This window comes from Pseudophryne corroboree, chromosome 2 (assembly GCF_028390025.1).
Source record: "Pseudophryne corroboree isolate aPseCor3 chromosome 2, aPseCor3.hap2, whole genome shotgun sequence".
Classification (NCBI taxonomy): domain Eukaryota; kingdom Metazoa; phylum Chordata; class Amphibia; order Anura; family Myobatrachidae; genus Pseudophryne; species Pseudophryne corroboree.
Genome location: NC_086445.1, coordinates 35,300,230 through 35,313,652, shown reverse-complemented (window position 1 = coordinate 35,313,652; position 13,423 = coordinate 35,300,230). Strand labels below are relative to the sequence as shown.

Here is a 13,423-nt window from a genome sequence, read left to right as displayed (position 1 = left end):
TTTAGAAATAGGTAGCCCTAATGCTGTGGCTCCTATGAGATCCTCTTTTAACTGTTGGATTGACAATCTGCTTTGTTCAGTACCAAAGGCTTGTGTACCGAGGCTTTAATCAAGTCATACAAAGGTGCAGCCAATTGTGAGTAATTAGGTATCCAATTTCTTGAATGGCTGCTTTAATATATATATCTGGAGACAGAGGCCTCAAGCCTTCAGATAAACAGTGGGCTATATAAGAAACCTTTTCCTGACAGAGTTGTATTTTGTCACTGGATACCTTATGTCCATTTTTTTGCCAGTAATGTCAGAAGTTCTGCTGTATCTATAACTGATGTTTCAAAATTTTGAGAGGATAGCAGCAAATCATCTACATAATTTATTGGTGCAGAGCCACCTGGATAGGTAAGGGCTTGCAAATTTTCAGCTAAAGTTTGACTGAAAATTGTAGAAGAATTTAGAAAGCCCTGTGGAATTCTAGTCTAAGTGTATTGTTTGTCCCGATATGTGAATGCAAAAAGATATTGACTGGATGTATTTGAATTGAAAAGAATGTTGAACACAAATCAGTCACTGAAAAATGTGTACTATCTAATGAAATTTACATTAAAATAGTGTCAGGATTTAATACTATAGGATGCAATGATTCCGCAATGGCATAAATTGCTCTTAGGTTCTGAACAAGCCTATAACACCTCCCATTACTATTGTGTACTGGAAATATGGCATGTTTGCTGGGCGTTTTAACTAGTACCCCCAAAAATTACTGGAAACACACACTTTTCTGCTTCAAGCTTTAGGGAATATTGCAGTCTGCTAGGTATTACTGTTTCTGCTTTGAGTTTTACATTAACTGGTGCAGCAAGTAGAATTTTTCCAACATCATAAGACTGTGTTGATCACAATGTAACAGGTATTAACATTTTTGCAGAGTATGTGCCTTTAGAGGACTAATCTCCTGAGTACTTAAGCTAGGTCAATCACTAAGCAATGCATTAGTGACTGAATCTTGGTTTGAATCGGGCACTTGCAATTATACCCATCTGTGGTAGGCTAAATAGATTTCTCAGTTATAAGTAATCTTGCATCCCCTGTGCCAATTACAAATGAATGCTTAGACTGTCCGTTTATCAAATCTATAGTTGGTTCTTTAGAATCACAACATATTAATGGCATAGTGTTACAGGGACTGCTTCATCCCATCATTGAAGATCATCTTCAGTCTATACAGTGTCTTTTTTTTAAAGGAGTTATCTAGGTTTATTTGGTCTTTTACATTCTTTAGCAAAATGTCCCTTCCCCTAGCAATTTAATAAAATCAGTTGTGATTTATCAAATTTTGGCTGACGGTTCAAAAAGTTCTTGTTTTTCTGTTGGTTAGTCAATTCACACGTAGCCTGAGCAGCTTTCAAGAGATTGGTCTCTGTTTGTAACTTCTTTAGTTACCAAATTGGCCTCATGATGTACTGCCAATGTTGTGAGGTCTTCTGGGGCTTTTATACACAATAGTGGATTATTAATGGTTAACCAAGTGTTTATATTAGGTCTAAGACCTTCAACATAGGCACTTCACAGCATTGGGTGCAGATATCTGTGTTCAAATATGTACTCAGTGCCTCCATAGTTTTGTAAACTGTTCTGAACCTGACTCAACATTTCTTAACTGACTCTGTGGGTCCCTGTTTAATCTTCATTATCTTTCCCCAGTTAGGCTGGCATGGAAGCTGAGCTGTGAAGGCTCTCGTTAACCATGCCCAGTCATCACGGGATGGGAGTTGCGTGTACGCATCACAGCCAAAACATAAGCGGACACATCTGTATATGTATACGTAGGCGCTTTATCAGATATATAATCCCACTTCATGTAAATGTGGATGTCTATCTGAAAACTTTTACATTGTTTTCCAAAATCTGCAACATTGTAGTAGTGTGAAAATAAAGATGGCTGCTTCCGTTGTGCTGGAGTGAATGAATTGACAATGTCAGTGTAGCAGTCCCTTTAAGTTGTAATACATATTCAATTTTTTGAGAGCTTCCAGTGTTATGTGGGAATGACAGTGTTAACTCTTAAGGAACAAGTCTGTATGATACTGAATATATGTAATATCTGCTCTCTATATGGTACATATGTATAAGTACAAAGACTGCCTTACACATGATGACATGACCCATCCGCTGATGTACAGAGGGTTTATCTTAGTACTTTTGTCCCCAACAGGTCCGCACTCCTCCTCACACTATCCTGAGAAGATACATCAGTGCTCGGAGTGTCAGCAATGTTTCCCTAATCATTCAGCCCTCGTCACCCATCAGCAAACGCATAGCACCAGTAATCTGTATAGGTGCTCGGTTTGCGGAGTATGTTTAAGTTCCAAGATGAGATTTACCACCCACCAGCAATGTCACACCGAGGATACATTGCTTAATTGTTTCAGAGGGAAATCCTTTCATCAGAGGTCACATAAAAGGACTCACACTGTGGAGAGGCCATTTTCATGCTTGGTGTGCGGCAGATGCTTTACCAAAAGTTCTACTCTTGTTACGCATCAGCGGATTCACTCTGGCGAGAAACCTTATAGTTGTGCAGAATGTGGGAAGCGTTTTACACAGAGATCCAACCTTGTGAAACACCGACGCATCCACACCGGAGAGAGGCCGTTTGCGTGTTCCCAGTGCGACCGTAGCTTTTCTGACGGCTCGGCTTTTATTCGGCATCAAAGAACTCACAGCGAAGGAAATCTTCTCTGCTCTAGAAGATAAACAGTCTGTCGGATACATGATTTAGTTGCTTGTTTCTAATTTATCCACCAGATACATGCTCCCAAGTTTAATGGATACATCTGAAAATCCACCTGGTTTCACTTCATGATCAGACCTACTACTATAGGAGCGGCCTTTTTTTTATATAAACATTTAAATTGTTACATTTTACGTGACTGTGATGGTACATCGATGCTGTCTTTTTTATGTGTTGCATTTGTTTGTTCTTGTTTCATATTGGTTCATGAAAGCTCGTAGCCCACTGGAAATCAGTGACACTTCCATAGGGGTGGCATTTAATCTCCCAGCTGTTGGGATCCCGGCGCTCAGTACACCTGGCATACCAACAACTATTTTCCCTCTTGGGGTGTCCACGACACCCCTGGATGAAGAATAAATACCATGGCCACCGTACTCACAGTGTAGCGAGCGCAGCAACCCCGCAAGGGGCTCTTTTGCGCTCGCCCCGCTGCCGGCATACCGGCGGTCAGGATCCCGGAACCGGTATGCTGGGTGCCGGGATCCCGAACGCTGGCATACCGTAGTACCCCTCTCCATAGATATTGCTTCAGCCCCAGATGGTAGCTTCCATTTTTTGTGTGGTGATGACAAGGCCTCTGTAGTGTTTGGTTAGTTTCCTTTATAACCTACAGGTGTCAGTGTTGCTACTGCTGTCCATGTAGAGGATAACTGGTAGATTTACTGAGGAGCGAGTTGAGAAAGGCACCAATGATTGCTGGCTATGACAACCTACTTCTTAGTAAATTTTCCATTAGCCTTTGGCCACACGCCATCACAGTAACATGCTAAAGAGGGTAACCGTTACTGTACTGTTTGATTTCCTTGTATTCAACGCGTTATTTTGATAATTGTATTTGGACGGCATTACTAAAGGAGAACTGACCACTGTGCAAGTAACCGGCAATGCCGGAATATAATAAATGCCATGCTATATTTCTAGGTAGGCTGAGTGTGGTCCATTTTATTGGTGTGTTCTACGAGTATTGCTGGCGGGTTGCTGAAGTGATTGCATACACAGACGCTTACTCACATTGGAGGCCATACTCAAAATCTGCACCTTCCATAGTGCTGGTGGGAGCAATGGTGGCATCTAAAGATGAACCAAGTGATCTTACTGCAACTGTAGACACTCAAAGTGGACTTCTCAGTCCTGGCACAGTCAGGTGCATGGATGTACAGTACACCCGGGGAAGGGTTGATACAAGAAGTCTCAGATGCAACTAGGGCAAGAAACAAAATAAGGGTTGCAGCAGTGTATGACTAAGGAAGCAGGCACTATGATCGGGACACGCCGATTTTTACCCCTTCTCTGTGGAGGAAGAGTGACTCTCTCCACATATAAATATAAAACATTAACCTGGCTGTTGAGTCACATTGGGACTGTTGGAAGGGGCTCTCTTGGTTTGCAGTGGCCACACCTCCTGGAATAGTATCCTGCGCTGCGTCATACTGCTGACATCACTGTAAGTCACAGCCGCCACGCTATTACATCTCACAGTGCTTGGGCAGATAATCAGACAGACAGGGCAGATTGATAGACAGGCGATACTTACATGTATACAGATGTGTCCTAGTAATGCTAAACAGGCCTTGAAGTCACGCCATGCTGTGGTGGGACTAGGCAGCCCCAAGTTTCTTTTTTGTGTTTTTTCCCCCACAAAAATGCATCTTAGATGCAAAGTAATGTAATAGGATGCACAAGCTGCTGATTACAATGATATGCAGCATGCCTATATTCTGTGTAATTGCCGCTTTATCTGCATCCGAAACGCCACGTTACAGTGTTTTCATGGAATAGCATTTTGTATGCAAATACAATCGCAGTCACATACAAATGTAGGCATGATATATATCATTTTAATCAGCAGAAGCTGACCGTGCATCCTACTGTGTCTAAGATGTGGAAAAAACACAAAAAAGATGCTCTGCGCTACTGAGTCACACGACACTCACGTGTTATGTGTAACGCAACATGTAGCGCACGGAGCAAAGATGTAAAAGGACACATCTGTTCGTTGCGTTGTCAGACATATAATCCCACGTGATAATGTGTATGTCCATCTGTAGATAGTTATGCAGTGGGCGTTGTTAGAATGCACAGTAAACAAATACACAGCCTATATATAAATTACTCAAGTTACTTGCATAACAAGTTACACCAAAAGGTGAGTATATTACGGTGCTGTTATCTGCTGAATATGTCCTGCGCATGCGCCCACGTTTACTGCAGATGATCCTTAGTAAATGCGATTGCCTCAGCCTGATTGATAGGCATTGGCGGGGTGGGAAGGGGTCTGCAACACTCCGTTTCCAAGGTGGAGATGAAACGGGGCGGTGGCTTCTGAAAAAGGGGGCATGGGGTGGGTGTGATCGGCGCAGCTGTGTGATTTAACACGCAGTCACACTGAGCAATCAGATGGCGGCGTGCTTCCTGCAGTCGCAGCCGGTCTGCGCCAGCAAAAGCCATTCGCAATTTCAGCAATCATGCTGAAATTGCGGTGTGACTGCAATTTCAGCTCGATCGCAGTGGGTGGGCTGTGAGCTACATGCTGGGCGGCCTAGTCCTGCGATGGGCGGCCCCCAGCATGTGAACAAAAAGATTGTGAATTCTTCTGTTTAGCAGAATTAACAATTCTTCCTAAATAAGGCCCCTAATTATAATTGCTCGTATGCCTATAATTCTGCACATTAAGGGGGTCATTCCGACCTGATCGCATTCTAGGTTTTTCGCTGCGCTCAGGTCAGAACTGCGCATGCATATGCACCGCAATGCGCAGGCGCGTCGTACAGCTACAAAGTGGATCGTTGCAAGGAGATTGACAGGAAGAAGGCGTTTGTGGGTGTCAACTGACGGTTTTCTGGGAGTGGTTGGAAAAATGCAGGCATGTCCAAGTATTTGCAGGGAGGGCTCCTGACGTCAATTCTGGCCCCGGACAGGCTGAAGTGATCGCAGCGGCTGAGTAAGTTCAGACCTACTCAGAAACTGCACAAAATGTTTTTTGCACAGCTCGGCTGCACATGCGATCGCACACTTGCAAAGCAAAAATACACTCCCCCGTGGGTGGTGACTATGCGTTCACACGGCTGCTAAAAACAGCTAGCGAGCGATCAACTCGGAATGACCCCCTAAGTCTTTTGATATAAAAATAGCACAATTTATTAGATTTATATAGACATGTAAAGTGAGACGGTGCAAGACTTCCTGTAAAGATAAATTGTGCCAGTAACACAGATTACATAAAGTGCAAAAATGGAAATGGATCACATAAAGTGCAATAGTAAAAATGTGGGTAACTACTTGTTCATACCGTGGAGGACTGGTGGTGTGAGCAAACTGTGGTAAAAAGGTCCTGATGCGTAGGTAGGTTTAGCTCCGCACCACCAAGATTATGCCCAATTGTCTGCAGAGCCCAGTCAGGGGTCCATTCGGTAAATCATGGCATCGGCACAGCACGTTTCTGATTCCATCTGAATTCTTTATCAAGTTCCATGTACTTATACAGATGCTCTATTCAAGGTCTGATTCTGGAAATAATGCATGAGGCACTGGTCACAGCTTCCAGCGGTTTGCGTTCCACCGCAGGAGCCGGCAGCTGGAAGTTGTCATAGTTTGCGTTCCACTGAGAATGCGTGAAGCTGGAAATAGTGGTTGCATTCCATTCGTGTGTTCCAGTTGTGCGGGATTCGCTCATCTTTTCAGCGATATTAAAACCATACTTATAGTTTGTGTCCACAAATCGATCCAAAATGGTACATCTGTCAATGAATCAAACTCTGTTTACCCTTAAAACTAATACAGTACTTCGTATTCCCGCATAGTCCAACCCTAACTAAGGTGAGCAGAGTTTTCCGGATGGTGTAGGTACTTGCAAAAGATTCCGGGTGGACATGTAAAAAATAAATAAATAACCAGGTCAATTTAGTAATAAACAATGCACATTAAAAAGAGAGAATTTATACTGTAGATCCTATTCTAAAAACCATTTTATTACAAAATTAGACTTTAACCCTTTTGGCACCAATCTATCTAGCAAATAGATCCATTGTGTCTCTTTCTTTGCTAATTGTTTTTCTCTATCTTTGGACTTCCATGTTTCTTTTTACCTGTTCTATTTCTTTGTATGTCTTGATACAGGCTTCAGAGTCAGAGTTTTTATGGACAGTTTTAAAATGTTCAGAAAATCCATGGCCCAGTTGCCCTTTTCTAATACTGTGTATGTTCCGTCATACTGGTTTTAGGTTCCTTGTGATCTTTCCTACATATACCAGACCACACATGACTTTAAGTACATATATAACATTACGTGAGTGACAGGTGACATATTGATGGTATACGTTTTATTGCTGTCCAGTAGCTGAAACGTAGTTACTTTTCTGTGTTTTGATTTTTTTCACATAAAGCGGAACATAAGCAAATGGAGCATCTATGGAAGCCTTTAGTAATGTCATTAGTTGGTTTAGAATCTATTAGGGCACTTTTGAGTAATTAGTCATTTACTGATCTGGCTTTCCTGTATATGAATACTGGTTTAGGTGGTAAATGATCTTGTAATACCGGATCTTCTTTTAGTATTCGCCAGTTTCTGAAATCAATTTTTTTCTAGTTGTCTGTAGTGAGGTCCGTATTGACTAGAGAAGTTTCTGGAAATCAGTTTTTTTCTAGTTGTCTGTAGTGAGGTCAGTATTGACTAGAGAAGGCCCATTCATATTTGGAATTTTTCAATTTATCTCTATTCTCTTTTAAAAGATCTTCTCTCTACATATTCAAAGTTTTCTCCTTATCTTTATTCGTCAGTGTGGGGAGGAGACAGATTCATCAACATGTAATAATGTTAAAAGAAAGATGGCTGCTTTCATTGTGCTGGAGTGAATAAAATGAAAATGTCAGTCCAGCAGTCCCTTTAAATTATAATACATGTTAAAGAACAATTCAAGACAAATTCCAATGTTACTGTATATGAGAATGAATGGGATAACTATTAAGGAACAATTTTATATGATACTCTGTATATATGTAATATCTGATATCTATATGGTACATATGTATAACTACACAGTATGTCTCACACATGATGACACAACCAATCCACTGATGTATAGAGGGTTTATCTTAGTACTTTTGTCCCCAACAGGTCCGCACGCCTCCTCACACTATCCTGAGAAGACGCATCAGTGCTCGGAGTGTCAGCAATGTTTCCCTAATCATTCAGCTCTCGTCACCCATCAGCAAACGCATAGCACCAGTAATCTGTATAGGTGCTCAGTATGCAGAGTGCGTTTCACCTCCAAATTGGCTTTTACCGCCCACCAGCGATGTCACACTGAGGACAAACTGTTTCACTGTTCTTATTGTGGGAAATCCTTCCATCAGAGGTCACGTCTCCTGTGCCATAAAAGGACTCACACCGGGGAGAGGCCATTTTCATGCCTGGAGTGCGGCAGATGTTTTGCCAGAAATTTTACTCTTATCACGCATCAGCGGATTCACTCTGGAGAGAAACCCTTTAATTGCGCAGAATGTGGGAAGTCTTTCACACAGAGGTCCAACCTTGTGAAACACAGACGCATCCACACCGGAGAGAGACCATTCGTGTGTTCCCAGTGCGGACGCTGCTTTTATGACGGCTCGCATCTTTTGAAACATAAGAGGGTTCACGCCGGTTTAAGTGAATAAACTGCTCCTCACATACATAACAAGACTTCCTTATCAACTTGCAAAAAGACTTCTTTCCATGCAGAATTCAGGACTTGGAATTGTGCATGTACAGTAAAGGGATCAGCCGCTTCTTTCATATAAACTTTTACATTTTGCTCATGATATACATAACTTCATTGAGACATAGAATTTGTATGGCAGGGAGGACCCACTTGGCCAATCTAGTCTACCCTTTTGTCTGGAGCCAACTAACTTACCAGGATATTTTTGGATTGTGGTATGAAACCTACAAAAACTCCACCGTTAGGGCCGTGGTGGTAATTGAATCCATGACCTCAGTCTGTGAGGCAGTGATGCTAACCAATACACCATCTCAGCTTATCTTACATTATTCATGACAGTGAGGGTACATTGGTGCTTTATTATGTGTTACTTTTGTCTGCTTTTATTTTACATTGGTTCATGTCCACCTAGAAAGCACTCGGCAACTTCCACTTTGTGCGTCGATGACAAGTCCTCTGTAGTGTTTGATTAGTTTCCTCTATATCCTGCAGGTGTCAGTGTTGCTATTACTATCCATGTAGAGGGTCACGAGTACATTTACGGAGGAGCTCATTTTCAATGGCTTGAAAGATCATGATTGTGCCGTCTCCCTCCTTTCTAAATCTACCCTTAGCCTTTGACCACACGCCATCATAATGACATGCTAAAAAGGGTAAACGTAACTGTACAGTTTTATTTCCTTGTATTCAACGTGTTATGTTGATGATTTGATTAGTACTGTGTCGTTAGAGGAGTACTGACCACTGTGCAAGGTCACCAGCAATTCTGGAATATAATAAAGGCTGTGCAGTTTTTCTAGGGTGGCGGAGTTTGGTCAGAGCGGTGACTGGGAGGTGGCTTGCCCATCTTATGGGCGTGGTATGGGAGTGTCACAGGTGTGTTCCTGAAGTTGTGTACACAGATTATTGATCACTCACATTGGAGGCCATACTCAGATGGAACAGCTCCACCTACCATAGGGCTAGTGCAAGTGCCGATGGTGCGATTGATGGTGGCATCTAAAGACACATCAAGCGGTTGTCTCAGTCCATGCACAGTCCAACACACGAATGTACACCAGGGGAAGAGCTGATACCAATATTAGAATAAATAAAGCCTCAGCTATGACTACGCCAACGAAAAGAATATAACGGTTGCAGCATTGTGCGACTGAGAATCAGGACCTGTGATTGGTTGGGGCAACACAGAGGACAGGCACTCGCACTGATTTTAACCCCTTCGCTGAAAAGGAAGAGTGGCGCTCACCCTCCGCATATAAATCAAAAAGTCACCTATGACTGTTAATTCGCATTGGGGCTGATGGAAGGGGCTCCCCTGGTTTTGCAGCGGCCACACTTCCCGGAATAGTATAATTCTGCGCTGCGTCATACTGCTGACATCACTGTGACTCACAGCCCCAACGCCATCACATCTCACAGTGCTGGGGCTGATAATCAGACTGATAGGGCAGGGTGACAGACAGACACTACTTACATGTATAAGTGGGACCACTGTCAGACATATAATCCCACTTAATAATGTAAAGTAAATGTGGACGTCTATATATCGTCATTTTACATGACGCCTTCCTAAATCTACCCCATCCCTTTCTTCCTGTTATTTTCCTCTTTTTGCCAGTGACGAAAGGAAACAGATTGTACAACATTGTACAGTAGTAGTGTTACAGGGGAGGTGGCTGCTTCCGTTGTGCTGGAATAAATGAACTGTCAGTGCAGCAGCCCCTTTAAATTTATTAAATAACAATTTGAAACAAATTCCAGTGTTACAGTATGTGGGAATGACAGGGTTAACTGCTATGGAACAATTTTATATAATATTGAGTATATGTAATATCTGAATAGTACATATGTATAGCTATACAGTATGTTTCACACATGATGACTTGACCCATCCGCTGATGTATAGAGGGTTTATCTTAGTACTTTTGTCCCCAACAGGTCCGCACGCCTCCTCACACTACCCTGAGAAGATGCATCAGTGCTCGGAGTGTCCGCAATGTTTTCCTGATCAATCAGCCCTCGTCGCCCATCTGCAGACACATAGCGCCAGTAGTCTGTATAGATGCCCGGTTTGCGGAGTGCATTTCACCTCCATATTGGCTCTCACTGCCCACCTGCAATGTCACACCGAGGACAAACAGTCTCCCTGTTACAGTGGGAAATCCTTCCATCAGCGATCACCTCTCTTGTCACATAAGAGTACTCACACCGGGGAGAGGCCATTTGTATGCCTGGAGTGTGGCAGATGCTTTGCCAGAAGTTCTACTCTTATTACACATCAGCGGATTCACTCTGGAGAGAGACCCTTTAGTTGCGCAGAATGCGGGAAGTCTTTCACACAGAGGGGCAACCTTGTGAAACACAGACGCATCCACACCGGAGAGAGACCATTCGTGTGTTCCCACTGCGGACGCTGCTTTTATGACGGCTCGCATCTTAAGAAACATAAGAGGATTCATGCCGGTTTAAGTGAATAAACTGCCCCTCACATACATAATAAGACTTCCTTACGAACTGCAAAAAGACTTCTTTCCATGACGAATTCAGTAATTGGAATTGTGCATGTACAGTAAAGGGATTAGCCACTTCTTTCATATAAACTTTTTACATTTTGCTCATGATATACATAACTTCATAACATGATATACATAACTTCATTGAGAAATAGAATTTTCATGGCAGTTAGGACCCACTTGGCCAATCTAGTCTGCCCTTTTGTCCGTAACCAAATAACTTATCAGTATATTTTTGGATTGTGGTAGGAAACCTACAAAAACTCCACACAGTTAGGGCCATGGTGGGAATCGAACCCATGACCTCAGTGCTGTGAGGCAGTAATGCTAACCAATACACCATCTCAGTTTATCTTACATTATTCATGACAGTTAGGGTACATTGGTGCTTTATTATGTGTTACTTTTGTCTGTTCTTGTTTTGCATTGGTTCATGTCCACCTGGAAAGCACTCAGCTCACTGGGAACCAGTGACATCTCCATGGGTGTTACTTCAGCCCAAAGTTGGCAACTTCCACTTTGTGTGGTGATGACACGTCCTCTGTAGTGTTTGATTAGTTTCCTCTATAATCTGCAGGTGTCAGTGTTACTATTACTGTCCATGTAGAGGGTTACGAGTTAATTTACGGAAGAGCCAGTTGTCAATGGCTCGACACAACATGATTGTGCCGTTCCCCTCCATTGTAAATCTACCCTTAGCCTTTGACCACAAGCTATCATAGTGACATGCTAAAGAGGGTAAATGTAATTACTGTTTTATTTCCTTGTATTCAACGTGTTATTTTGATGATTTGCTTAGTACTGTGTCGTTAGAGGAGTACTGACCACTGTGCAAGATCACCAGCGATTCCGGAATATAATAAAGGCTGTGCAGTTTTTTTAGGGTGGTGGAATTTGGTCGGAGCGGTGAAAGGGAGGTGGCTGATCCATCTTATGGGCGTGGTATGGGAGTGTCACAGGTGTGTTCCTGAAGCGTGTACACAGATTATTGATCACTCACATTGGAATATCTGCACCTACCATAGGGCTAGTGCAAGTGCCGATGGCACGATTGATGGTGGCATCTAAAGACACATCAAGCGGTTGTCTCAGTCCATGCACAGTCCGACACACGGATGTACACTAGGGAAAGGGCTAATACCAATATTAGCATAAATATATCCTCAGCTATGACCACGCCCCAAAAAAAGATTATCACAGTTGCAGCATTTTGTGACTAAGAATTAGGCTCTGTGATTGGTTGGGGCAACACAGAGGACCAGCACTCGCACTGATTTTAAATGTTACGCTGTGGAGGAAGAGTGGCGCTCACCCTCCGCATATAAATCAAAAAGTCACCTATGGCTGTTAATTCACATTGGGGCTGTTGGACGGTGCTCTCCTGGTTTTGCAGTGGCCACACTTCCTGGAATAGTATAATTCTGCGCTGCGTCATACTGCTGACATCACTGTGACTCACAGCCCCAACGCCATCACATCTCACAGTGCAGGGGCTGATCCACCTGTCAACCAAAAAAAATTTGAGTCTTTATTTTCTGATTCTCTGTATCGAAAAACAACCAAAACCTTAGATAATTTTTTAAAAACTTTGCTTTTGTCCCTTTTACAATGATCAATAAATATTAAAGTTTTTGAATGACCATATAAGGAGAAGCGTGTTTTAGTAAGTAAGAGAGGGGACGAGCGGGGGGAAAGCATCTGATATCTGTATACTACATATGTATAACTACACAGAATGTCTCACACATGATGACCTGACCCATCCAATGATGTATAGAGGGTTTATCTTAGTACTTTTGTCCCCAACAGGTCCGCACGCCTCCTCACACTATCCTGAGAAGACGCATCAGTGCTCGGAGTGTCAGCAATGTTTCCCTAATCATTCAGCCCTCGTCACCCATCAGCAAACGCATAGCGCCAGTAATCTGTATAGATGCTCAGTTTGTGGAATGTGTTTCAGCTCCAAATTGGCTTTTACCGCCCACCAGCGATTTCACACCGATGACAAACTGGTTCCTTGTTACAGTGGGAAATCCTTCCATCAGAGGTCACGTTTTCTGTTACATAAAAGGACCCACACCGAAGAGAGACCATTTTCATGTCAGGAGTGCGGCAGATGCTTTGCCAGAAGTTCTACTCTTATTAGACATCAGCGGATTCACTCTGGCGAGAAACCCTTTAGTTGCGTAGACTGTGGGAAGTGTTTCACGCAGAGATCCAACCTTGTGAAACACAAGCGGATACACACTGGAGAGAGGCCATTTGTGTGTTCCCAGTGCGGCCGCTGCTTTTCTGATGGCTCAAACCTTCGGCAACATAAGAGGGTTCACACCAGTTTAGGTGAATAAACTGCTCCTCACATACATAACAAGACTTGTTTACAAACTGCAGGCAGACATTTTCCTGCCAAATGGAGG

General features: G+C 42.8%; 1 protein-coding gene across 3 annotated transcripts in view; it reads left to right on the top strand.

Moving 5' to 3' along the window:
• LOC134995275 (zinc finger protein 436-like) overlaps positions 1 to 13,423 on the top strand; it is a 213,255-nt gene that overhangs the window by 158,730 nt on the left and 41,102 nt on the right. Inside the window, exon 12 of one of the 3 annotated variants that reach the window (XM_063951086.1) lies at positions 2,213 to 3,714. The exons of the other annotated variants lie outside the window; for them this stretch is intronic. Coding sequence (XP_063807156.1) covers positions 2,213 to 2,754 — 542 coding nt within the window. The 3' untranslated portion in view covers positions 2,755 to 3,714. Of the gene's footprint in view, positions 1 to 2,212; positions 3,715 to 13,423 lie in introns of those variants that run through there. 3 annotated transcript variants of the gene reach the window in all.